This window comes from Haliotis asinina, chromosome 7, assembly GCF_037392515.1.
Source record: "Haliotis asinina isolate JCU_RB_2024 chromosome 7, JCU_Hal_asi_v2, whole genome shotgun sequence".
Lineage (NCBI taxonomy): Eukaryota > Metazoa > Mollusca > Gastropoda > Lepetellida > Haliotidae > Haliotis > Haliotis asinina.
The window spans coordinates 44,280,881-44,307,581 of NC_090286.1; the positions used below are offsets into that span (position 1 = coordinate 44,280,881).

General features: G+C 40.9%; 2 protein-coding genes across 5 annotated transcripts; both read left to right on the top strand.

Annotated features, from left to right (window-relative positions):
• Nucleotides 1–223: 223 nt before the first annotated feature.
• Nucleotides 224–11,442, top strand: LOC137291399 (kynurenine/alpha-aminoadipate aminotransferase, mitochondrial-like). The gene is made up of 12 exons (XM_067822735.1): nucleotides 224–363; nucleotides 2,925–3,022; nucleotides 3,926–4,013; nucleotides 4,716–4,784; nucleotides 6,057–6,201; nucleotides 6,680–6,754; nucleotides 6,975–7,238; nucleotides 7,491–7,573; nucleotides 7,756–7,852; nucleotides 8,521–8,647; nucleotides 10,039–10,241; nucleotides 10,681–11,442. Exons 1-12 carry the CDS (start codon nucleotides 347–349, stop codon nucleotides 10,777–10,779), a joined length of 1,365 nt encoding a protein of 454 aa, XP_067678836.1. The 5' UTR covers nucleotides 224–346; the 3' UTR covers nucleotides 10,780–11,442.
• Nucleotides 11,443–12,205: 763 nt separating this feature from the next.
• Nucleotides 12,206–25,291, top strand: LOC137291398 (kynurenine/alpha-aminoadipate aminotransferase, mitochondrial-like). Of its 4 annotated transcripts, none has more exons than XM_067822733.1 (13): nucleotides 12,206–12,250; nucleotides 17,932–18,085; nucleotides 18,534–18,619; nucleotides 19,554–19,641; nucleotides 20,177–20,245; nucleotides 21,072–21,216; nucleotides 21,552–21,626; nucleotides 22,150–22,413; nucleotides 23,085–23,167; nucleotides 23,903–23,999; nucleotides 24,140–24,266; nucleotides 24,458–24,660; nucleotides 25,059–25,291. In XM_067822733.1, exons 2-13 carry the CDS (start codon nucleotides 17,994–17,996, stop codon nucleotides 25,104–25,106), a joined length of 1,377 nt encoding a protein of 458 aa, XP_067678834.1. In that variant the 5' UTR covers nucleotides 12,206–12,250; nucleotides 17,932–17,993; the 3' UTR covers nucleotides 25,107–25,291. The 4 variants fall into 4 exon arrangements, with proteins under 4 accessions (XP_067678834.1, XP_067678832.1, XP_067678835.1 ...); XM_067822731.1 differs by having other exon boundaries at nucleotides 12,213–12,301; XM_067822732.1 differs by lacking the exon at nucleotides 12,206–12,250 and adding an exon at nucleotides 16,686–16,718.
• Nucleotides 25,292–26,701: the final 1,410 nt, after the last annotated feature.

Sequence of the window (26,701 nt, forward strand, 5' to 3'; positions counted from 1 at the left end):
AATACATCAGTACTGCCTTCTGACAAGTATGGGAGTATATTCAGTAGTGATGTCTCCAAAATTCACAGCCTTTGTTGTAATGCCAACTCCGCATTTCATTGAGCGGGATGTGTTGACATGGTTGAAAAACTGGCACTTATTGTTATGTATTGGGGTCATTTAGTCGAACAACTGGTACTAATCTACATTTAATGTCATCTTCCCCGTGTGAACATGCAGTTCCACTTACACGTCGCAACAACAGCCAGTACCACCACAGCAACCCTTTGCCCGGAGCCGTGGACATCGTTCGTCATTTCGTCGGTCAAGGAAGGTCGGGCCACTTACTGTCAGGAGATCACACAGCATGGATGACCATAGAAGGTGTGACAACATTCTTATTCATATTTTGCTACATATCTAATCAGTTTCATTATGGTAAAATCTGTAATTGCAAAATGATTATCTTAGAGAATCGTTTATAAGTTTGGACGAAATCAGACATCCTCAGATCATATTCGTAAGTATTCCTTTTGCATTTATCCGTATCAAGGTGTGCCCTGTGTCACAAATCACCGGGACCCGTGAAGATCTTCAGTAACCCATATCCATGCTCAGGTTCGCTGATTTGGTTGACACATGGCATCCTATCCCAGTTGCGGAGATCGATGCTCACGCTCTTGATCACTGCATAGTCTGGTCCAGAATTGTTTATTTGCAGACCGCCGCCATATAGCTGGAATACACGCACTCACAATTCTCCGGTGGCACATAGGTGTCAGTATAATGTGTTAGGTATCCATGTTAATTGCGGCTCGGTACTTAGTGGGCTAGCACATTAAAACAGGTATTTGCCCCCGACAAAAATGTCTATCGATAGGACATCTGTATGTTATGTTTCTCCTATTCGGGATTCGAGATTCAGATATCCGGAAATTCGTTCTCATGGACAATACTTGTGAAAATGTACACGTCCAAATAAGCGTGGTTTGACTGTGATACATAATACGCGACGTTGTTACTTATCTTACCTCAAACATAAAATTAATTAATTAATCTATTTTCTAGGTACACCGCTTAAGAGCGAGTAACAGTTTGTATGAACCCGCTTGGAATACGGGACTCACTTAGTACTTTGCGGTAGTAATTCTTTATCTCGAATAACATTGAATCATGTATGATATACGCGAATTACCGATGTTTTGTGAATGCAAATCGATGAAAGGGAGTTAACTCTAAATCGGTTATTTTCTGCAAAATCTAGTGATGGCTACAAAAAGATTTGTACCCGTGCTTCAAACAAATCAGAATTAACATTAAGTTGTCCTGTAAGATAAGTATGTTGTTCACTGGTTCCTCGGGCCAGTTCCCTCGATGTTTATGGAGACATAAACAAACATCGAGGGTACGTCAAGTTCAATCCCCGTGACCAATGAACAACTGATTATGATGTGCCCTCCCCTCTTAACCTGAATGTTTTCTGTATTAATTAAATGCATGTTAATATGTACTAACTGCAGATCTTAAAATCTATACTATTCTTGCAAGTTGTCATGACGACATTTAAATCTTGATCGTATAAATATCAGCGATTTACATTTCCCAGATTGCAACCATTTTCTTAGACTGGATGACCAGAAGAATTATTGTCACATTCTCAAATGCATAAACAATAATTAATATTTATTTAAATCATCAACAGGCATGTGCACATGATACTATACTGTACTGCAAGAAAACGCATCCGTTTGTCTTTGTCAAGTTTTTCAATAGAAGACATGGACATGAACGTATGCATTTATGAAGTACTGTTGCATCTTTTCGAAACTTGCGATTCGTTTGCTGTTCAGTTTATATATTGAAAGTTTGGTGTAATCTTCCATGTACACGAATCCAACAATTATCAACATGATTAGCGCAAACATATACTTTCTGTAACATATCCACATGGGTAAAATCTTCATCAAAAATGGCGTGACTGAAATATTTTTACTTTAATCTTTGTTTTAAGTTCAGTGAGATTTGAAATTGTTTTCCAGCTCATAACATGTAATCAACAGGACATAAGATTGCCACCCCGGTAAATGGAAGTATATGTTCAAGAGGCCAGGTAACGTTTGATGTTGGGGATGTTTTGACCTTGCCTGTGCATATACCATGTGACATGTCCGCGTGACGGAAAGTCATACCGCAGTGGCAGGGCCTGTCACATATGAATGAATGAATACGTTGAACTGTCTAAACAATTGTTATTCAAAGTACGTGACATGCATGATCACGTGTTTCCCACGAATGGTAGGGGCAGCTGGTTCCTAAAATGTCTTCGGATTTCACGGTATAGAGTTGCGTCCCTTAGGATTGCCTGGAACGATGTATCGTGGGTTCAAATATCGTTTTGCATTGATTGGTTAGTCAGAATTGTAGCCGTGGTTGTGTATTTTACTGCCGTAGTAACAGTGCCATCATGTCCTCAAAAGCAATACTGGCCCTTATTCTCGAAACGTTCGTAACCCTAAGAATTCTTAGCTTTGATCGTAGCCAATGTATTAAGAATGGGTTTAGGGATGTTAGCTCCACGTAAGTTTCGAGAATATCTAGTTGCTGGAATACTAACCAATGACGAGTCGAATATCACTCACTCACTCACTCACTCACTCACTCACTCTACCGACAATTCATCTACTCACTCATTCACTCAGTCACTAACTTTATCTATAATCCCTTTATTCACTCACTCACTCACCCACCCACTCTACCTATAATCCATTTACTCACTCACTCGCCCACTCACTCACTCACTATACCTATAATCCATTTACTCACTCACACCTTCACTCACTCACTCACTCCTCTACTCACTAGCTCTACCAAATTCCACCCACACACTCGCCCCAAACTCATCCATTCACTTAGTTACTTACACATACGTTTCTCACGCACTTCAGCGTGAACGGCATGACCCAGCAACGTATCACCAGCTACGACAAGTACCTTAGCAGGACGGCCATGAGAAGAAAACCATCAGCTCTCCGGGAGCTCCAGAGTAAGTCATACCCACGTTCCACTACGTACTGTTCCTCATCAATCATCCAGCAACCGACGATAACCTACTCCAATGTCTGTATTCACTAAAGTGCAATCTTGCTTAGTGAATAAGTGTCTACTGTCTACTGTACTGTCTAAGTATTTCGCAAACAGTTTTGACTGCAAATCATTGGGCACCACAGGATAATACACTTGATAAATAATTATTGTATTTATTGTATACATTGTGATCATGCTCGACTTCTAAGGCTGTTCCATTGCGCGGAATCGTCAAAGAATGACACAAGAGCCCCTCGTCTTTCCAATTATGAAATTATCATGTATTAGAAATAAATATCACACTTTATATTATAGTATATATCTATAATCTTTAAAAAAAGTAGGGGATCTTCATTTTTTTTATTTACGATTAAAAATCTTTAGGAGATTTGTCGGAGTCGATCAATGTTGATGTGATATTATTGAATGTTTTGAGAGTGCATCACCAAGTGCACTTCCTTACAACCATAGTTATTTGGAATGTAGTCGCTTTTGAAAAATGATTGGTGTATGCATGTAATTTGAAAGCATACGATGTTCATTTTAAAACAAACGACTAGAAACAAACACTAACAAATGTGTGATCAAGATGAGTCACTGTGTCAAAATTAATGTTGTAAGTGATTTCTCGAGCTTCTTGAAAAAATGTCAAAACCAAGATAGGACCCCATGCATGTGTATGGGGCTACGGCGTTGTGCACGTGCATATCATGCGTTGTGTTTAGGGATGGTAATAGAGGAAAATGTTGGTGCGGCTGTTAAAGTTTACACGTCCTGTCCAAATTGAAAGTTCATTATCCCCTACTTTGTTTGAAGAGTATATTACACGCATTCAGCTGATCCTCATCTCTTTTCATGGCAGAGTATGTTGGTTCTGATCTGGTGTTGATGGCTGGGGGGATGCCCAACGGTGAGCTGTTTCCAATTGTGGAGGCGGATCTCATCCTCAGGTTAGACACGAATGTATTGAAGGCGCATAGTACTGTTTCACTTAATGTATAGATTCCACTGACATGCGGCTAACTGTGTTGGCATACTGGTCAACAAACACAGATATCTGCTGTCTATTAAGTCTGGTTTCTGGCTAGCGTTGTAGCTACCGCCAGTACATGGGTTTGAATCTCTTTTTGGACAGTATTCTTTTAAATGTAAATCTAGCCTTTTCAAACGTATAATGTTTTTTATATGTTGTGATTAACATAAATTTCAAATCTGAACGAAATCGGTTAGGAAATGAGTATTTTCACAACTTCTACCGCCATACTTATTAAAATGTAATTTAAAAGTCCAGATCTTTTTTTAAAAAAAGTCCAGATTTATTTTTAAAAAAATATTGTCCATACAGAGATTCGACCCATTTGCTGGGACGCTCATATGACGTGTCTTCGCCCTCTGTGCCGATCAATCGATATGCATTTAGCTGATAGCTAGAAGCTCATTTTTAAGATTCTATACCCGATAAAGAAGAGTAAATCATATCGTATCTGGAATTTGGATTCAAACACCATTCAGATGGAATATAGTTAAAATGATCACCCAGTCGGATAAACTTTAGTTTACCAGGAAACTCCGGTGTTCTTTTACTGTTTCCGAACGTTTTTTGTACAGTAACCATTCATCCGTCTAACGTTTTGACTCATGTTTCAACATAGAGACGGTCGGAAGTTGACAATAAAACCCGAAGAGATGAAGAGGGCGTTACAGTACGGAGTTACCAAAGGGTAAGAACTTTCACTTGTGTGTTATGCGATTATCAGTTATCAGCTTAGTCCATCACTGTGTACAGACACTAGACGTGTTCCGATCAGCTGAAGTCATCGAAGATTGGTCGCAGTGACCAAACGACCAAGCAATCGCTTTTTCTCATAATCGAACATTAAACGATTTTGGAACTATTATTATTGTCTTTGAAACACTTGACGCTGGAACACGTCTGCAGTCTTGTCAAGACCTGAAAACTTGTTTAATTCTGAGAATATTCACTTTACTAACTCAAGAGTCATGAATAAATGTTACTTTTTAAAAACCCGGAAGAAAGTATGTTATGATATATTGGTCATCACTTTAAAGTATCAAGTTGCATCATGTCATTCATACGTTTAACAACCTGGATAGGAAAATCTGAACAATGACCCTAACTTTTTCGATGATTGTTCGTTGGTAATGAAGCAATCATCATTTGGGAAATTCAAATCAATTCCCAACTCTAGTTGACAGACTGCATCCCAATTGTGTACAGTGATGGCCATGATGTTGATCGCTGGATTGTCTGATCCAGCTTCGACCAGGCTGCCCACATATGAACTATATTGCCGTTAAACAGCAATCAAACAGTAACAAAACACTCTTCAACGATCAATGCTTACGATGTTGAGGAAAACGAAAAAATGTAGTATACGGAGTTGCGCCCCTTAGATATCCGGATCATCAGTTCCAGAATCTCCCTTGTTGTGAACCTCCGTTTGTCAGCACCCCTCCTTGTGTGTTGGTTTGAGCACAGTGGTACATGTCTCGGACCTGTAAAACATCTCACTTTCCTCCCACTTCATGCCTACATGCAGTGATGAAACATCAGCATCCTCGTGTACGTCCACGTCTACATCTACGTATTTATGACTGAAATAAACTACGTTTATAACGAACTACGTTTATATCAAACTGACGGATATAACGAACTGTATTTTTGTCTTGCCCATATGTTGTATATTTCAGCAGCAATGTGTACAACGACCTTCGATTAAAGCGAACAACTCGGTATAACAAACTGACAGATATAATGGACTGTTTCTTTATTCCCCCCATATGTTGCATATTTCAGTAGACATGCGTACAACGAACTGCGTTCTTAAAGAACTAAAATTCGTTGTCACTTTAACTTCGATATAGCCTTGGGTTACTATACTGACTAGAAACCATATACCTATAATGTTGAACATTACCATAACGAGAGTGTATGTGGTTTCTGATATCATCTTTGCGACATTTGTATGTAGCATGACAGATATCATCGATTGGACGAAGGTGTTACAACGCCGTGTTCACCAGCCTCCGACCCTCCTCCGAGACGGTTCCCCAACGTCAGCCCCCAGCGACATGGACATCATCATGTGCAATGGCTGCCAAGAAGCCATTAGTAAGGTGAACATACACACAACAACTCACCCACACAGAGACATACATAAACACGCATGACTGTATACTGCATGATGTCCGTCTGAAATGATCGTTTTCCGAAATGATTCAAGTTGATAGAGAATATTTTGGCTCAAAGGTTGCCCACAAGCAAGTCTGCGGCACCATATGCAACTTGGCAAAGTTGAGCTTCGTTTCAGTTCAGATTTCGATGTTCCCGCACCATGTTTCGAAGATGGTAGAGAACCGTGCCAATATCATTCGGCTTCTCCACGGCCATAAATATCTAAGATCATGATATAACAGAAAGAATGTTCTAACCGGATGAAAACAAGACTACACAATTTTTGCATTATTCTTTCATAAGTTCAGACCTCACTGGAACCGAACTCAGGGTTTAAAAGCCCATATTTGATAATAGTTGTTTTATCTTAATGTCATTTTATGAAAATGTCTATGTTTATGATAGTCTCATATTTTAAAGAGTTTGGAAGCGGTTCTGAATGAAGGAGACGCAATCCTGCTAGAGGAAGCTACCTATCCAAACGTCATGAGCGTGGTGAGGCGTCACTGTTATTGATAATATTTTACGGTATCATTTTCATGAGTACAGGGTATATTTAATGCTAAAGGTCCTCAGACTCGTACATCTGTTACTGACTTCGTTCAGATGATCATTTCTAAACATATGAATAGAATACAACTGAAAATATAATTTCAAAAGAGAACTGGCGTAAGAAGTTGGTGAATTTATAACATGAATTCGCATCTTCCTGAAGGGATCTCCACTCGGTGCTAAAGCTGTGTCGGTTCCTAGTGACTCTTCAGGCATGATACCGTCAGAACTGCGGAACATACTAGCGACGTGGGATACCGACAAACGTGGGCCGAGGCCGAAGATAATGTATTGCGTTCCAACTGGAGGTAACCCGACAGGAGCCAGCTGGTCACTTGACCGGAAGAAGGCCGTGTATAATATTGCTCGCCAGTACGACTTCTTGATTTTGGAGGACGATCCGTACTATTACATTCAATACGGCAGGGTGAGTATCAGGGAAGCTATTCTTGAAACATTCGTAGCCCTACGAACTCTTTAAAGTCATTCTTAGCTACGATCAAAGTCCAGAATTATTAGGGCTACGAACGTATCGATGATAAGGGCCCAGAATAAGATGGTATGTAGTTTAATGTGTCCAGGTTCCGCGAAACAAAACGATCGTACGACTGTCGTAAAGTTAATTAAAGTCTGATTGGCGACACGGAAGACGTTTAAGAAGTTTGATTTTTCATTTCAGCCGCTGACGCCCAGTTTCCTATCCTTGGACGAAGATGGCAGAGTGATCAGATGCGATTCCTTTTCTAAACTAATAGCAGCTGGGTAAGTCTAGACGAGAAATTTTGCCTGAAAACAGGAAAGTTAGTCGTTCAGTCAGAAATTCATAATAGGGAAAACAAGAGCAAAACATAGCCTTTGGTGCTTTAGAGGTGAAAACTGTATTGTAATGAACTGATCATTTATGTGTTATGTCTGTGTTATGTCTATTCATGTCTATTCATCAGAGCACGGCTTGGTTTCATCAGTGGACCACAGTACCTCCTCCAAAAACTTGTCCTCCACATGGACTGTTCCGTGGCGTGCACCAACAACCTTGCCCAGGTATGTCAGCTAGAAGTTTCACCAGCAACCTTGCCCAGGCATGTCAGTTAACACCTTCACCAACAACCTTGCCCAGGCATGTCAGTTAACACCTTCACCAACAACCTTGCCCTGGTATGTCAGTTAACACCTTCACCAACAACCTTACCCAGGCATGTCAGTTAACACCTTCACCAACACCATTTCCCAAGTATGTCAGCTAACACCTTCACCAACAACCTTGCACAGGTATCTCAGCTAACACCTTCACCAACAACCTTGCCCTGGTATGTCAGTTAACACCTTCACCAACACCATTTCCCAAGTATGTCAGCTAACACCTTCACCAACAACCTTACCCAGGCATGTCAGTTAACACCTTCACCAACACCATTTCCCAAGTATGTCAGCTAACACCTTCACCAACAACCTTGCACAGGCATGTCAGTTAACACCTTCACCAACAACCTTGCCCAGGTATGTCAGCTAACACCTTCACCAACAACCTTGCCCAGGCATGTCAGTTAACACCTTCACCAACAACCTTTCCCAGGTATGTCAGCTAATACCTTCACCAACAGCCTTGCTCGGGTATGAATAAGAAGCATAGTGAACAATCTTTGCTGTATCACCTGTATGGGATCTTGAGCCAGTTGCTCATGTCTCTACGTATGCGTTCCATGTTTCAGACAGTCATCAGGAAGATATTGGAAGACATGGGGCATGATGGCTTCCTGCAACACGGAGAGAGGCTGGCTGCCTTCTACAAGTACAGAGCGGACAAGATAGTCGCCATTGCCGAGAAACGCCTTAAAGGTTACCGTGAGGATTTCCCCATTCTGGTCGAGGAAGTCACTATAGTGCAAAGGGAAAAAAATATGGCAAAAGAAAGACAAACGCTGTCAATAACGTTTGTTATATTGCTTGTTCAGATTATAAGTGTCGACTGATACCATTAGTTCTTTAGTGGCACACTAACCTGAGCAATATGTTAAATGTCATTGGTATGCTTTGCATAGATCCATCTAAGCTATACTTTAGATAACGTTCTTTATGAATGATCATGCTCACCTGATGTGTATAGCTTAACTAACGGAGGGTATTTAACGTTATAACTCACGTAGGTCTAAACGTTAGAAAATATTAATGACGTTATCTATACATGTTCAAATTAAGAAATACAGTTCGCTCTACCACCATGTGCACACTTTCCCCCTGAACTGTTATAGTTGAAGTACGAGGACGCTTGCGTCTTTTCTAAGATGCCGTATTTAATAATTTCGAAGCCTAATTTCGATTAATCTATGGCAGAAAACAAACGACGGTATCTGTGACCTAAATTAAGAATCCTCCCACAGGGCTAACTGACGCGCTGTTCTTTTGACGTGTCAGTCCCCTACGTTAAGACAAAGGCTACTAGAAAAACAAATGATGAACAGTTTGGTGACGGTTTATGTTCGGGTTAAATATCTTCTCTAGATCATTTTAATTACATCTGTGATTCTCTTAAACCATACAAGGTAATATGACCGTCTCATTTCTACTACCAACGAAAGTTTAGATCAGTACATTCAGAGGAAGCTGACAAGTCATACGACATTCCACGATTGCATTGTGGGAATGTAAACATTGCAAACATTACCGTGTCTCTGCAAAATTTTGAGTCGAACTATGAGACATTTTATCCTTCGGAAAACATAAACGTAATGTTTCCACCAGTGATATTAGCTGTGTGATGCAACTGCAAACCAAGAAACGGGATGCGACGAAGCAGTTTACTGTGGGAGGCTGTACGAGGCGATGGCAACTGACATCCATCGTGACGTCGGTTACATTGTGACGTAATGCAAAAACGTTCAATTACGAGGGGGCAGACTGGAAAGTCGCAGTGACGTCAACACACTGTGACGTAATGCAAAAAGTGCACCTTATCGTCTGATAAAGTATTGTCGGCGCCTTTGATCTTTCACCGAAGCATCTTAGAATGAGCAATAACATAATGATTAATTATCACATTAATCATTATAGGTCATATCAACGACAGATAGTGTTTGTATTTTTTAGATTTTGTAATAAAAGAAATACAGTGAACAATCTATGCATCCAGATTTGGTTAGATGACACACTTCATATAGGAATATCAAAACATTCGATCATAAACCCTTTCTTGTATAAATAATCTTTCAAGTTTAACATTTTGGGACTAGGTCTGGCAGAGTGGTCTCCCCCTGACGGCGGGATGTTCATGTGGATTAAACTCTTAGGGGTGAAGAGCTCCGAGCCTGTTGTCCAAAGAGTCATCGAAAAGGGAGCAGTACTGGTTAACGGATTTCACTTCCTGGCTGAACCAAGGGAGACGCCCTACATTCGTGTATCATTCTCCTATGCATCAGAAGATGATATGAACAAGGTAAATGGAGATGTATTTTCTTCAGAAGGTAATGTATCTCTCAGTATTATTGAGGGATGGGTGATTGGGGGATGTGCTTGTCAGATATTGATGACTTGGCACATTTTTCAATCGGTATGGGATAGATATATTGCTGAATTTGACATAAAGGATCAGGGGAGTAACAATATTACCAGTGTTGTAGACACCGGTAATGAATATCTGTGTCTCTCTGTGATACATTGTATATCCGAACCGCTACATTTTTGTTGCCTTCCTTAGTTGTTTAAGGATTCGCTGACCCCCGGCTCAAATCCCGAAAAGATGACACTTACTGGTAAAGACGGGCGTTCCTGCAGCTTCTCAAGCATTTCATTCACGTAGTGATAACCGACATGCTGCTGACATATATGTTTACTTTGTCACTTGCCTAATCAGGTTTTCTTCTTCCTTGATAAAGGCATTCACCTGGCTTGCAGAAGCACTCACTGAATTCCACGAAGATGAGAGGAACAAAGGAAAGGGGCTTGGCAAAGACTATAATCATCATCAAATATAGCATCCGTTCGTTTCAAACGAAAAAAACGTGTAACGGGATCATAGCATCGTGGATCTGAATCCAGGAACTGCATTATTTATGATTCTTTGTTTGTCACGCTTCGTTTTTGGCAAACATCTAATATCTGTACCCCTGCAGAATTGTGTCCCACAATCTGACATATTATACAAACATGCATGTGTGATCGGCAAGCTAGATCTGGGTAAATAAACGGAGAGAACTGATTTACTCTGTGCATTGGCTACGGGTCAGAAGGTTTTACCAGTGCTTTTTCAAGCGAGAGTCCTCTCCAACAAACAGAAAATTCACGGAAGCCAAAGAAATCCGGGGATACAAACCTCTGACCAAAGGCGATCAAAAGTACAAGGCAATGTGGCGCTTTGAAGGGTAAATCAAAGCATGGATTCCTTCAAAACCAACTTCTCTATCAGTATCCAGTCTTGTTTGCATTTCATCCTTGTTATATACTGTGTCTGTTTGTTCAAACTCTCTACATGTCCTTTTCCAATTACGTACCACAATTGCTCTATTAATGATGATCTCCTGCCTGTCACAACGTATCATGCGTACATTCCTCCCATCACTGGGTTGTAGCTACTTTAGCTCTATACCGGCGTTAGTGTCTACATCGACCGTATGAAATAAACAAGAGAATGTCGTGCATAAGGTTGTCTGCTTCGCTGTTAAGCATTGCCCTGGCCCCCGTTTCACAAATCTCTCGTAAGCTTAGATCTCGTAAATATTCTCGTAGCATTCGTACTTCCTATGTTACAGTATCGGAAGTGCGAATGCTACGGAAAAGTTACGAGGTCTTAGGCTTACGGGAGCTTTGTCAAGCGATCGCAGCGCTACGTCTGTCGTAAGTCAATGTTAAGTATGGGAGTTTCGACTTTCGTAGTGCTACGCTCGCTTTCAGGAACGGGGCCCTGAACTGCTGTTCAAAGCGCCGTAAGTCACAGGTCCCTCACTTTTGTCTCGAAACATGTCGTCACAATACACTGACTGGATGAAATGCTGTAAGGTATGACAAGCACCATTCCAGGCCAGTGCAGGTCAAGATGTAGTCAGATTCTAAAGGACTCAACAACCTCGCGCTGTCGATGGTATCGAACACAGCCGACAGATCAAGCAGGACTAACATGACAATGCCTTCGGAACCAACAGACATTTTACGTTATTCAGTACGCAGTTCAGAGTCGTATCAGTGCTGTATGACGTTCTGTTTTCGGACTAATGATATTCAGTGAACAATTCATCCTACTGTTATCCCGTAATATCATGAGTTCATTCAGTGTTCTTATTAAGGGTAATACTTGCACAATGACATTATCTTCACGCCTTTGGGCCGTGATATATGGGCATGATATAAGTGCATTTTCAGGGTATATTGCTCCGGGTTTTCCGGATTTTAATATGCATTGGTTCCGGTCGGCAAATGGATCCGGGCGACTAAGGTCGACTGGAGCATAAGGTACAAGTTCATTCCACAGACTGAGTCGTTTAAGGGGGCCAAGTTAAATTAGTGAGTAGTTCATGGTTAATATTTGCATTGATGAACATTTGGCAAGAGTTCCACCCGTAACCCCCGCTTGAAATGTAATCTGTTTGTTATGATTATCTCTCGGGGTTAGGGTTTACGTTTGGGGTTTAGATTTAACATTGTGTTAGGTTTAGGGTAGGGGTTAGGATTAGGTTTGGGGTAGGCTTTGTGAAAAAAACATCTATTACTAGACAAGGAATGATATTAATAAACGGGGATCGCGGGAGGAAATCTTTCCGGACATTTTGCTGTGGTTATCTGGCGTGTTAAGTTTGGTACATCTGTATTTGAGTTGAGAAAATAACAGTCTCGCCAGGTCCGCCATGTGTGTTCGTTTCGTCATATTTACTGGTTAGTGACCGGTTATCACTATTTTTAGGGTCTGTTTTCACGATTTGTTCCACTGTTTCTTAATATAATTAAACAAAATTTATCTGGATGATAGATAGCTATTCCTCCTTGTTTACAGTTGCCGATCGCGTTTCGACAAAACGCGGTCAGCAGGTCAACGTTAAGCTCGGTAGTGTATATTGTGCTTTCCCCACAACTAAGGAGATAGTTATCAGCTTTCTGAATGTTTCATGTTTTCCATGAGTAAGAATTTCTCCCCGTTCCCCCATCCCAAATAATACATATAATTTGTTATGTACTAGAATTGTTAACAAAACCTAACACAACCATTACCAGAGAACTCACAGAAACAACTAAAAGCCCCCAAATTAAGTGTATAAGGTTTATTCCCGATTGAACTACTCAGTGTTATGTCTGTTAGTCTGCTGAAGAAGGAATATTGGGGAAGGGAAGGAACTCTTTTCTTCATTAAATGAGACATATATTTGGTAATAAAACTATTGTGTTTCAAAACTTGATATGATTAAGAAGTTTCACACTTGGAATTTGATTTGAAAAAAATAGAAATTTAAAAGAACTGAACTCGCCCTTGAATGTTGATGGATGCTGATAGAAGCTGATTGTATGGGCGCTTTTTTCGCCTTGAATGGATGTAATATGTGCGTATAATAAAAGGGCACCATATTGTTGAATAAGCCACTTGTAAATGGTTTAATGTAGAGAAATATTTCATTATAATTACAAGTACTCCTTTTGATAAACGAAATGAAATAATTTATGGCTAAGGGGGATAATGATCTGGAGAAGCCTTTGCAATGTGAATGATACCGCCACTAAAATCTATGTACAAAATAAAGGCCCGCAACACTTTATGTAAAGAATTGCTGTCGTTCACTACCATTCTTCTGTTCTTGCAGCTGCCTTCTCTGCAGCAGTCCTCTTCCTCTCTCGTCGTTTCCCTCTTCTGTTCCAGTTTTTCACATCACGCTTGCCATAGAGGCCACTATGCTTGGCGACTTACGGGATCGGGTGGTCAGGTTCACTGACTTGGTTGATACATGTCATCGGTTCCCAATTGAGCAGATCGATGATCACGCTGTTGATCACTGGATTGTCTGGTCCAGACTCGATTATTTACAGATTGTCGCCATATAACTGGAATATTGCTGAGTGCGGCGTAAAACTAAACTCACTCACTTCCCACAACTCATTCCTTCTTTCTCTCTCGACATTTCCTTCCTTCGTACCGCCCGTTCTTTTCTTTGTTCCTCTCTTGCTTTTCATACCCTCTCTCTCAGCTCTCTTCTTCACCCTTTCGACATGATTTCATATAATGCGCTAAATAATAACTCATTCACTCACTCACTTTTTCATATTTCTCTCCTCTTTCTCTCCTCTTTCTCTCTCATTGTCTCTCTCATTTTCTCTATCATTTCTCTCCCAGTAACCACTCTTGCAATGCTGACTGTTGTACTACAACGTGCGCCTGGAACAGACACCTTTGGCGGGACAAGTATGGTACTCGGATCAGGGGTATCATATCTGAAGAAACAAGTGGGTTGGTTAAGAACGTCCTGCGCGTTTTGCAGGATAGAACAGACGGTGATGACTGTGTATTGGAGGTTGAAGGCAGGGGTTGAGATGCCTTAATGGGGAATAAGGAGCCACAAGCTGTGATTTGGCAATGGCATCCTAAGAGAACAAAACGAATCCACTTTCCAGAACTCTTTCACCCTAGGAGGCAGAAGAAACAACAATTAGTGTTGATATGAGCAGCCAAGATTTTCAATAGTTGAAGCTGTTCAACTTGATCTAAATAATTGACAATGTTGACAAGGTAAAGTTAATTGGTTTAGACCCAATTCGGCAACGTACTGGTCTGTGAACATACTTGGTTGTACTTATCAACAACGGGCGGGAGGGTAGCCTAGAGGTTTGCTCGTCACGACGAACGCCAGGGTTCGATTCCACATATGGGTACAATGTGTGAAGCCCAAACTAAACTAAACCAAACCAAACCTAAACTCAACTCAAGTAAACTAAACTCACTATCAACAATAACACATTATATATCTTGGATTGAGCCGATGTAAATACATACATACATGAGTATTTGTTGTGACATACATGCAGTGCCATAAACGCTGGACATGTGTTCCTTCATATGCACAACTTAAAGTATGTGACTAAGGTATATGTTTAGCAGAATTATGCGGTACAAACACACTCGGTCACATACAGATGCAAATGGTGTGTGCCATATGGGTAGCCTGGTGCTTAAAGAGTTCGCTTGCCACGCCGAAGTCCAAGGTTCGAATCGCCACATAGGTACAATGTGTGAAGCCTGTGAAACTGCTGAAATGTTGCTAAAATCAACGTAGAACTGATCTCTGTCACTCACTGTCTGAACGAACACAGCTAAACTAAACATATGGCGTTGTCATTTATCAGGAACTTATAAATTTAGTACATGATTAAAAAGGCATCAATTGTTATAACTGCGCTCATGCTGTTGTCAGATATTTTGACATTTATCAGTTCCTTGAATTGTTGTTTAGTTCTCATTCAATGAATTCACAGAAAGTGAAAGTCAGCTCTTATTTAGCTTCTTCGCGAGGCACTTAAAAGTTATATCAAGGAAGTACAATAATACACGGGGAACATCTTCTGTATTACAGTGATAGACACCGACCCCACGGTGTAGGTTCTAACACGTTTTTCAAGCAAGTGATGCAGCCATCCACCCTCAGTTCTTATGTGTTCATACCCTGGTTTGCAGTACAATTCAATTCAGTTCCATCTTAATTGGACAGGGACCCGTGAAGGTCCCGGGGTAGAATAGGCCTTCAGCAACCCATGCTTGCCACAAAAAGCGACTATGCTTGTCGTAAGAGGCAACTAACGGGATCGGGTGGTCAGGGTCACTGACTTGGTTGACACATGTCATCGGTTCCCAATTGCGCAGATCAGTGCTAATGTTGTTGGTCACTGGATTGTCTGGTCCAGACTCGATTATTTACCGACGGCCCGCATATAGCTGGTGTAATAGGCGCTCTCCTGGGAGCGTCCGGTGACAGCTGAATTACTGTTTTAACTGAGAGGGGAAGATGACAACAAACTGCTCTGGACTTTGCGTTGTGTAATGTTGTTTGATTGTATACATTTTGTTGTGCGTCCCCATCGTATGTAATTCAGTTTCCGGTTCCTTCACTGGACTATAAACACATGGAAACAACACCAAACTCTTGGCAGAAGAAGAGCTTATTGAAACAAAAGAAAAACGTAACAATATATCATTCGTACTCAGTCACACCTACCCTAATTTATTAACTTCTGTGTTCATCCTCCCGACCAAACTCCTCATTAATTCCTAATCCTAATCAATCCCTTTGTAATCCCTAACTCCTATGCTATTTAATCCTACACTTATGGTCCCCCTCCCAACCTAACAAGAAGACGCTGCACATATTCCCCAGCCTACTCTCTACAAATAATCTTAACCTAGAAAAAGAGGGAGTCTTGATCACAAGACCTCGGGACCGACCCTACAGTGGTACCTGTTCGGATGACCGCAACAAGACAACTGACACTGAAAGTCAGGTCACTTATATAGTCGTGTGGGGAATCGACCTCTGACCCTGAAACGATGGAAAAACTCATGAAATGCACGTGCCGTTGGACCAGCCAAGGCAGTCGGCAAGTCACACGTCACATATCTGACCACCAATATGGCCGCACAAGCCCTCGTCTCGTGGTGCATGTCAGACACTTCACAATTCCAAACGACTCAGCCGCAAGAGGCTCCCAACATAAGTGAAACAATGGATACGAGACTATCTGGTACAGATAAATCTATAACGTTAATTTCCCGAGCTATTATCCCCAGATTACTCTGCTGTTAACTGTTACATTATACACTCCCTATCACACTGGAATATTGCTGAGTGCGGCGTAAAAATAAACTCACTCACTAATTGGACAGGAGAACTGTGTGACCAAACGCGGCAAAGAAAACAGTGCGTCAAAACGCACCCGAGGAGATTCGAAGGTGAGATGAAATGGGATTTAGCGTCGCATTTAAGAATATTCGCTCATGTGAAGACGTGCATGTCTGTGTATGTGTGGCTGCTTGTACTAGCTCAGACTTAAGCTGAGACTTAAGTTTTATACCATGCCACAATTAATAATGGACACCCCACTCAGACACATTATACAGACTCCAGCTGACCAGTCCTTGTTGTGCTCATCAATGCCGAGCCCCAGGCAGGGACCTGCAAGTACCATATTTGGAAGCCTTTTATTATGACGCGACTGCAGATCGCGAGATGGACATGGGAATATTGCATTTCAGGTGCACTGTGAACTCTACACGTGGTAAAGGCTACTGCAAAACGTCAATTTCACGCTCATGAATTATTGTGTCAAAAGAAGCATAACTCAAGCAAGATTTGTGAACACTCTCTCATGTTTGAAATAATCATCGGCGCCAATTTACTGGTGGTAATATGTCTCGGGTACCTATCAACAGTTTTCGGGTGTGCAAAATGCTTGTAGAAGTCGTTGAACGCTTCAGATCAAATTTTATTTCACAAAGTCAAATGACTGAGTATTAATTGCGTGCTAGAACTGTTAATTGTTTGTGAAATGTCACTAAATTTAGATGTTTGGAAAAAATATGAAGAGAAACGTAATTAAACAGTGTAATAGTTTCTTTTACCTTTTCCTGGCGACCAAATACAGTTTGTCTTATACCGCCATGTTACTACAGTGCATGAGTAAATAAAATCTTTTAATGTGGTTGAAGACGTTCTGACAAATCATACATTAGCAACAGTTTAAGGAGATGTGGGGTAGCCTCGTGGTTAAAGCATTCGCTGGTCATGCTGAAGACCCGGGTTCGATTCCCCATACGTGTACAATGTGTGAATCCCATTACTGGTGTCCGCCGCTGGACATTTTACTGGAACATAGCTAAATGCGGCGTAAAAACCATGCTCGTTGAAGGAAATGTCTCCTTAAATTCTTACGTCTGACTGATTATACGAACTTTGAGACACGTGTCACGCGCGAAACGAATCGTTAACCTTGGCAAATTCCTTTTCACGTAAATGAATTTCATTTACATGTGCTCCGAATAACTAACAGCTTATCCCATACAACAATCTGTTAACTGTCGAGACTCGACGCGCATGCTCCTGTGAGTCCTGTGAAAATGTCAGGGTGAGTTTCTTACTTGCATTCTTACTATTTTTAATTAACAGAGGAGTGAGTGTGGGATACTCCGAAGACTGTGACCTTGCACTACGTATGATACTAACCAGAAATGTTTGTCTCCATTGGCTGTTGTGTGACAAAACGGCCGCCAGTGTTCAAGTTGTGTCAGAGAGCATTGTATCTAACGGCCGGAGGAAACCTGTAAGTTGATAATGAAGAAGTCATTTATGGTTGTTCGTTGACGCTCAAACTTTTTCTGTCTCCCAGTTCTCAGAGCCAGCCAGTCAGATTTTATTTTCCACGTACTTTGGGAAACCGAAATTGTTGTGCTGCGCTGATCCAGATTCGGGGTGGTGGGGTAGCCTAGTGGTTAAAGCGGTCGCTCGTCACACCGAAGACCCGGGTTCCATTCCCAACATGGGGACTATGAATGAAGCCAGTTTCTGGGGTCCCTCGCCCTATTATTGCTGGAAAATTGCTCAAAGCTTCGTAAAACCAAACTGTCTCGAACTCCCCAGAAGAGTTCCCCCGACTCCTTTCCCCCACCCGCAGCCCCCTCCATACGCATTATCAACAGAATTACACTCAAGTATTTCAAATCAAAATATTAATGCCATTAATCTTCCGTGTTTTTCATGTATTTTTTCAGAGCAAACCATCGTATCAGCAACTATGAAGTCTACTTCAACAAAGCAGCGAAACGAACCAGAGCACCGGTTCTCCGAAGTCTTCAGAGTAGGTCATCTGATCTTTGAATGACATTTGGAAGTGATACACAGGTTCGAACTTGTGGATGGCAGCTTCTTTATTTTGAGAATCACAACGTTTCGGAGTATATTCTTACTCTTTCATTATTCACTCAATTCGTGTTCCTCGTAATAAAGAATTTGATATCCACAAATTCGTACCTTTTAGAATTTGTCTTTCATGGTTCCTGGTCCCTTGTGTTTTTTCTGAATCAACCCCACTCCTCCTCATTTTTACGACTAGATTCCCTGTGCAGTGAAACCTAAATCTCTACAACGTGAACCACCTTTTGTGTAATTAGACAAACATGGTAAAATATGTAAAGAGATTGTAGGTGCTAGAATGATGTGACGAGCCTACTGTTTATGTATACATTATTATCACCTAGTTTCAAACGTTCAGACTTCTTTAAAATACAAATGTGTGTTATGGATATAATGTGTTTATACATCGAATATTGACGTCTCCGATAACTTGGAACCAACTGCAAAACATATGCGATGAACTGCTCAAGGATCGCGCATCAAATTACTGAAATGCTTGGGCAAGATCGCGCATGTGAAGAGCTGAAGTTTTGTGTGAACCTTTGCTAAAATTCGCCAAACTTCACTGATTTTTATCATTATGACAATAATCTTTCCAAGATTACGAATTTGTTTCACACCGCATCAGTTCATGTGTAAACTGTACATTTAAATAGTATGTGGTATTTTGCCAACTTTTGTTTAGAACAGTTGCCTGAAGTAAGTGGCTATATATGTTCACACTAGTGGGTCTAAACTTTTGAAAAGCAGTATATATTACTTGAGCTGTTAATCGTAACCTTCCTCATCGTTAGCTGCAGCATCGTCACAACGTTACTGTCACTCTTTGTATACTATCACGTTATTACGTTCATATTTGTTACATCTTTATTTGGCAGAATACATTGGAACCGATCTGCTGTTTCTGGCCGGAGGTAATCCCAACACCGCGACGTTCCCACTCGCAGCTGCCCAGCTGCGTTTAAGGTGGGTATGGCTTACGGACTGCTATCTGCCACATATACTGACTGTACAGACATGAAGTCACATTTTCGTTGCCCTTAGTTTTACTTTCTTAAAGTCACTTGCCTCGTGGCAAGTGGCTTTTAAAAACAAATTTGAACCCTTGTACACTATACGTGCATGGTTACAATCAACTGCCCATGTTGTAAGTTCGAAAAACAAAGGACATTCTGAAAACAAAGGACACTGAATGAACATTGTTGAATCGTTCAATGATCCGATGAGTAATTTGAAAAGGTCATATATAAACTGGCTTTGAATTGCAACCAAATTTTAAGGACGAAGGGTTTCTTGACGGAACGTGTAAGCGCGCAAAATTACGTTGAGCTTCCTACTCTGGGATGAATTTCGTGCAAACAAATCCAACAAGCCTGTCGCTACTGTCCTCAGCTGTTTTTCTTGTCACATTGATATTTTTTATACCATTATGTGTTAATAATCATTGAATGTGTCCGCATGCTGCTTCTGAACAAACTGTCAATGTGTGCGTTACCTTCAGAAATGGTCAGACAGTAGACATAGATGAGGCTGACATGAACGTTGCTCTTCAGTACGGGGAAACTCGGGGGTAAGTATCTCGAATTAGAAGTCATTAATATATATCAGAATGATGCATCTGTCGTGGCGTGTGTGGATATGGGGAACTGACCGGCTTCTTGGATGATATGGGTAAACTCTTGTATCACTAAATGCAATGAAAGCAAAGTCACATTTAGTTTAACTAGAATTCGTCAGATACCTTATAACTGTTTGTTTTTGTATACGTACTCAATGTTTTCGCCAAAAGGCTACCCTACAGTTGTCAGACAAGCTCCTCGAATAGAATGTAATAAACAGTGTGGTGTCCATGAATTAATTCTTGTATTTTATTAGAAGTGCTCGAAAATTCGTTGTATCTGCATTTCCGGGGCGGTGCTATAGCCTAGTGGTTAAAGCGTTCGCTCGTCACGCCGAACGTGTATGAAGATCATTTCTGGTGTCCTCCGCCGTCATATTGGTGAAATATTGATAAAAGCGACCTAAAGTCATACTCTGTCAGTGTACTGACATCATGTCTTGAGTTTTAGAGCGCATGAATACTGCCCATAATTAAGAACCAGTTTTGGTGTATTTAGTCCGTAAGTTCATCCTGCAGAAGTGGAACATGATCATTGACATTCCACAACTTGATCTCCTGCCCTAATACTCACAGATGTTTCTTTTCATATCTTTAACTAGCTTATTGCAAATGGATAAGTGTACATACACTGATAAGCAAAAGAAACGCAATGCATTTTGGGTTTTTTTTATGAATTTCCTAAATAGAAGACCTAAGCATGAACGCTACCTTTTATGACATGTCATTATTTCGAAACTTGTGTTTCTGTTGCTGTACAGTATATGCTTTATTGTAGGATGCTGCAGATTCGTGAATGGCTTACAGAGTTGCAGCGACGTCTTCATGATCCGCCTACCCTCCCCCCACCCGGCGTCTCCTCCTCAGCAAACAGCGATATGATCACCATCACAACTAACGGTTGTACGGAAGCTTTTAGCAAGGTTTGCTGAAACGCCTAATGTCATTAGTAGACAATGAGAACAATCTAAGAAAACTGAGGGATGGGGTTATTGTTCTACTTTCCACTGAACGCCTGGTGCTAATACTCATTCCCTGGGCGAGCCAAGTGTCAAATTATGCAACGATACTTTTTATAGCTCTGCAATTTATCTGGAAATAGTTCCAGGATACACGCCATAATTGGAAGTGCTGTGCATACCCTGTACTTCTCTTACACAGCGTGAAGCCCATTTCTGGTGTCTCCAGCCCTGATATTGCTGGAATATTGCTAAAACGGCGTAAAACCAAATTCACTTACTCACTCCCTGTTCCACAGATCCTGGGAATGGTATTAGAGGAAGGGGACTCGCTGCTTGTCGAGGAGGCGACTTATCCTTCGATTTTCAATGTGGTAAGACGTCGATACACTGAGTCATTATTCCAGACAGATGAATTGTAAACAATTGTGAGTATTCAGGTGGATTTTGATCTTGGTCTCATTTCAACTTGTATCAAATCACTGCTCTTGGTCAGCTATCTTATACCTGCACTGTTGCGTTATGCATTTGTAACAACGCAACGACCCGCATCACGCTGACGTTCCTCAAAGTCGATCGATTATGAAATACGTGACTGAAATGCGCTTCATGTTATATGGATCACTATCAAATAGTAAGAACACCAGCTGTTCATGGTAATTCATGCAAACGTCATGTAGATCATCGGTGAATTTAACTTTTTCTCAAACACTCTCAATGTGTAAGGGGAACAAAGGGAAGTAACTCTCTTCACACTGTGACTGAGCCTAAGCTTTAAAAGTAATCGTCATTATTACAAAGAACTGGCCCGGGTACAATTGACCACGGTCTGTCACATGTCATGCTTTTGAATGCTTTCATCCACATGCTCTCACATTGATCCCTTTTGAAAAATAGACTGAACCCCTGGGTTGCAAGCCAGCGGCTGTCAAGAACGACGCACATGGCATTATACCCTCGGATCTTAGTAAGGTCCTGAGTTCCTGGGTCGAGGCTACATCCGGGCCTCGACCGAAGCTCCTATACTGTGTTCCGAATGGTGGAAATCCGACAGGCGCCAATCTGACTCTGGAGAGAAGGAAGGAAGTTTATGCTTTGGCGAGAAAATTTGACCTATTGATCATCGAAGACGACCCTTATCACATGCTTCAGTATTCCAGGGTAAACACGAGATCGTGTCTAGAAAAACGTTGTTTTGAGTCAAACTGGCATTCTAGTCATAGCGACATAGCGACAATTCGCATTACTGATTTGCGTCCCCTTGGGAAACGGGAACCGTGTGGCATGGGTTCGAATCCAGGTTAGCTTAGATTAATTGTCCAGGTCTGTCAACACGATATGTGTGCTCGTAAGTTTTCCCTGAGCTGTAAGAGTAAATAGATGCATTACATTATTCTCACAGTTATGTATCAGTACTATACAAGACCCAGGTAAACATATCTCACGTTGAGTTAAGACAAAAGACAGACCTGGATGATACCCAGTAGTGGTAACTCGTTTGAATTATTCCCATGATGCAGTAGGGACACGTTCTCAATATTATATTTCGAACTTACTTCGTATGTAAAGGACCCGTAAATGTGCTGGTTGGAACTGATTTTCAGTAACCCATGCTTGTCGTAAGAGACGACTACTGCGATCGGATGGTCAGACTTGGTGACTTGGTTGACAAATGTCATCGGTTCCTGTTGCTCATGCTGTTGACCACTGGTTTGTCTGGTCCAGACTCGGTTACTTTCAGACGGCCGCCATATGGCAGGAATATTGCTGAGTGCGATGTAAAACTAAACGCACTCACTCACTCACGCTTATGGCAATTAAATCTATTTCAGCCCCTTTTACCCAGTTTACTGTCAATGGACGTAGATGGGCGTGTCCTGAGATGTGATACTGTCTCCAAACTCATGTCAGCTGGGTAAGATCATTTTTTACGTTTGCTTCGAAGAAGCTTTCTACTTATATTTTATAGTTACTATTCTGGGGTTCCGAGAGGTAAAAAGGTCATGCGTCCCCAATGAACCAAGACCCGGTTAAATTGACTGACTGATTGACTGACTTGATCGAGTCTGGACAAGAACATCCAGTGATGAATATCATGAGCATCGATGTACATATGTGAGAAACGATCAGATAAGTCAGTGAGCCTGGCTACACAATTAAGCCAAGACATATGCGTTTGTAAGCAGCCGCAGAGCTCTTTGTTTCCTATTTTTGAAAATAGCAATGACTTGGTTAATGTCAGTTGCTATATGATATCGAGTTATATGTTTAGATTATTTTTGTAGCAATGATAATATCAACTGAGACAAACTCATGAAATGGTGTGACACCACTATTCCAGTATTACCACAGGGAGTATAACACTCTCATTGTAGTGTGGGTGGAGGGAAGGGACAGAATCGAACCCCTTCTAGTAAAATCGGTGGGTCGGGCACCATATGGCACGGTAAAATAAGTAATGTGTGTTCGCCTTCTTCACAATTGTTAGAAAGGAATTTGCATGAGTGAGGTACTTTAGATCTGTTGCTTCAGATTTAATCAACCTGTTCACTGAAGCATGAGGCATCATTTCATCTCAGCCCATGATGCTAACTGCTGTATCCCAGCCACCATGACCATAGTTCTAACAATCTTTTCTTCACGTGTTTAGAGCACGGTTGGGATATGTGAGCGGACCCAAACAGTTCCTTGATAGAATAGTTGACCTGAGGGAAGGAGTTAGTGGTGGAGGTTCTATACTGACAGAGGTATACAAATCATTATTCTACATTGGATAACGGCTTTTAATGTATTCAATAATGTATTTAACTTGTTCAATAATTGTAGCTTTGGAATTAGTGGTAAAATGCAATCCTTATTTCTTTCTGTCCTTTCTTCCTGTCGTCAGACCATTATGATGAAGGTGTTCCAGAACATGGGATATGATGGCTATATTGAACATGGGTGCCGAGTTGCCGATTTCTACCATCAGAGGTCACAAGTTGCTTCAAGGACAGCCGAAAAATACCTTAAAGGTAAATAGTTCCAGACTCAACTGAACTTCTTTATGTCAACCTACATTGTGAATTGCATGGACTGCTGTATATATGTAGGTATGATTATCAGCAGGTGTGACAGTTCAATGAATATGGAAAGATTAACAACATTGTGTTCATGATTCATTATCGTTGACCGTTCTTGCTGTCACCTTCACTTCATTTTCCAGGTCTGGCGGAGTGGTCTGCCCCTCAGGCAGGGATGTTCCTGTGGATGAAGCTACTGGGTGTAGAGGACTCCAGACCCGTCTGTCAGAAGCTGATCCAGAAAGGGGCTGTTGTGGTTCAGGGACACATCTTCTGTCCAGTCTCGGTTAACTCCCCTTATATCAGAGTATCCTTCTCCTATGCGTCGGAGGCCGACTTAGATAAGGTAGGACAGTGGCATTAATAGCACAGGGGAGGTGAAATGTATGTTTAAAGGTTCAAGTTAAAGTATGTTCATTCATACCTTTAGGCAGCTAGCCCATCTACATGTACATTGCAATGTATAATTCTTACACAATTTTGACAATAATCGTACATTCGATGATGCTTGCCTTCTTTTAAGGCTATGTAACATATATTTACATACTTTGAGCATAAGTGTATCATTGTCTGTCATCAGGTTAAAAGGTGTATTTTGAAGAACACTCAGAGCATCTATATCTTCCAAAAGATTTTTTAAATAATTGCCCCGGTTATGACATTGTAGAAAAATCTCATGATTATCGCAATGATAAAGTGTTGATGATGAATTGCGCTTACGTATGAAACGATTTTCATTTCCAGACATTTTCCTGGCTGGCAGAGATTCTTAAGGAGCAACCAGAACAATGAAGAACTCACTTCAGAGGCGGTGTGGCCTTGGCATATGTTATATTTTGAAAGAGACTGTACATGGAGTTTACAGTGTTGGCATTACTGACACAATTCTCAGAGGAAAATACAGACTAACATGGGATTCGGGCGTCATTGTTTTGGTATATGTATTTGAATGCTGAATAAACATAAGCGCTCTGATACATAAAGTTTTCAAGGTCATACAGGTATCTACTTAATCCCACACAACATACTGGAAACTGATTACGAACCTGACGCCCTCATTATGGTAAATAATCAATTGATTCTGGGTACGTTAATCATAATAAACAGGAACTTACCTTCCCGATTTAAATACTTCATCATTAAAACTGTCAATGTGACGTCTTTTCCAAAGTAAAAGTATTTTTATGCTTATTTGTACATGCACTTCTGGAGATGTACTAGAAATACACACTAGGTTTCGTCTACAGAAAGCCGTTTGATGTGCACAAGTGAGTATAGTTTTGGGCCGATTGAAACAATATTCCAGCACTAGCGCGGCGAGGGACACCTGAAATGGGCTTTGCACATTGTACCCGTGTGAGGAATCGAACCCGGGTCTTCGGCGTAACGAGCGAACGCCTTAACCACAAGGCTATCCCTTGTACTGTCGGAGATACCTACTGTAGAAGGGATTGGTGGTTATATCTTTCATGCCCAAACCAGTTGGCCATACTCATGTTCTGTTACGTACACCTTATCAAATTTTCAGTTAATAAACAAACATTTGTCAAACGTTTGTCGTTTTAAAGAAATACATCTTACATTACCTCACGTAGTTTTAACAAGTTACTAAAGAAAACCATTGCCATAGGACGACTGTCACTCATGTGTCTTCAAGTGTACAAAAATATGCACTTGACTTTCATTTGTTTCGTTTCTCCCGGGTCTTAGGGGCCTTGTTTTCCTCGGGGCATTTAATGTTGCGAAGTGTGTTAGATGTATATGTCACACAATCAACCAATAACTCATTTATTGACAAAAGAGACTAGAAAGGTGTTTCCAAGGTGTTCTCAATATTGTTAAGCTGTGAAGGGAATACCTGCTGCATCTAAATGTGTAAGACCTGTGGGGATTACCAAAGACAGGGTTGATTGCGTAAAGGCAGGTAAGGTGCTTGCAACACTTAAAGCTCAGTAATTCACGGTAAGCAAGATATTTTACTCTCACTTAATATCACTGACAGTATTCTTACACCAGGCATATCTTTTTAGAAAACTCAGTGAAGAACATGATTAGAATTCTTACATTGGCATATTTCTGAGAAAACTCAGTGAAGAACATGATTAGAATTCTTACATTGGCATATTTCTGAGAAAACCCAGTGAAGACCATGATTAGAATTCTTACATTGGCATATTTCTGAGAAAACCCAGTGAAGACCATGATTAGAATTCTTACATTGGCATATTTCTGAGAAAACCCAGTGAAGACCATGATTAGAATTCTTACATTGGCATATTTCTGAGAAAACCCAGTGAAGACCATGATTAGAATTCTTACATTGGCATATTTCTGAGAAAACCCAGTGAAGACCATGATTAGAATTCATCAGTATAACCCATGTTTAT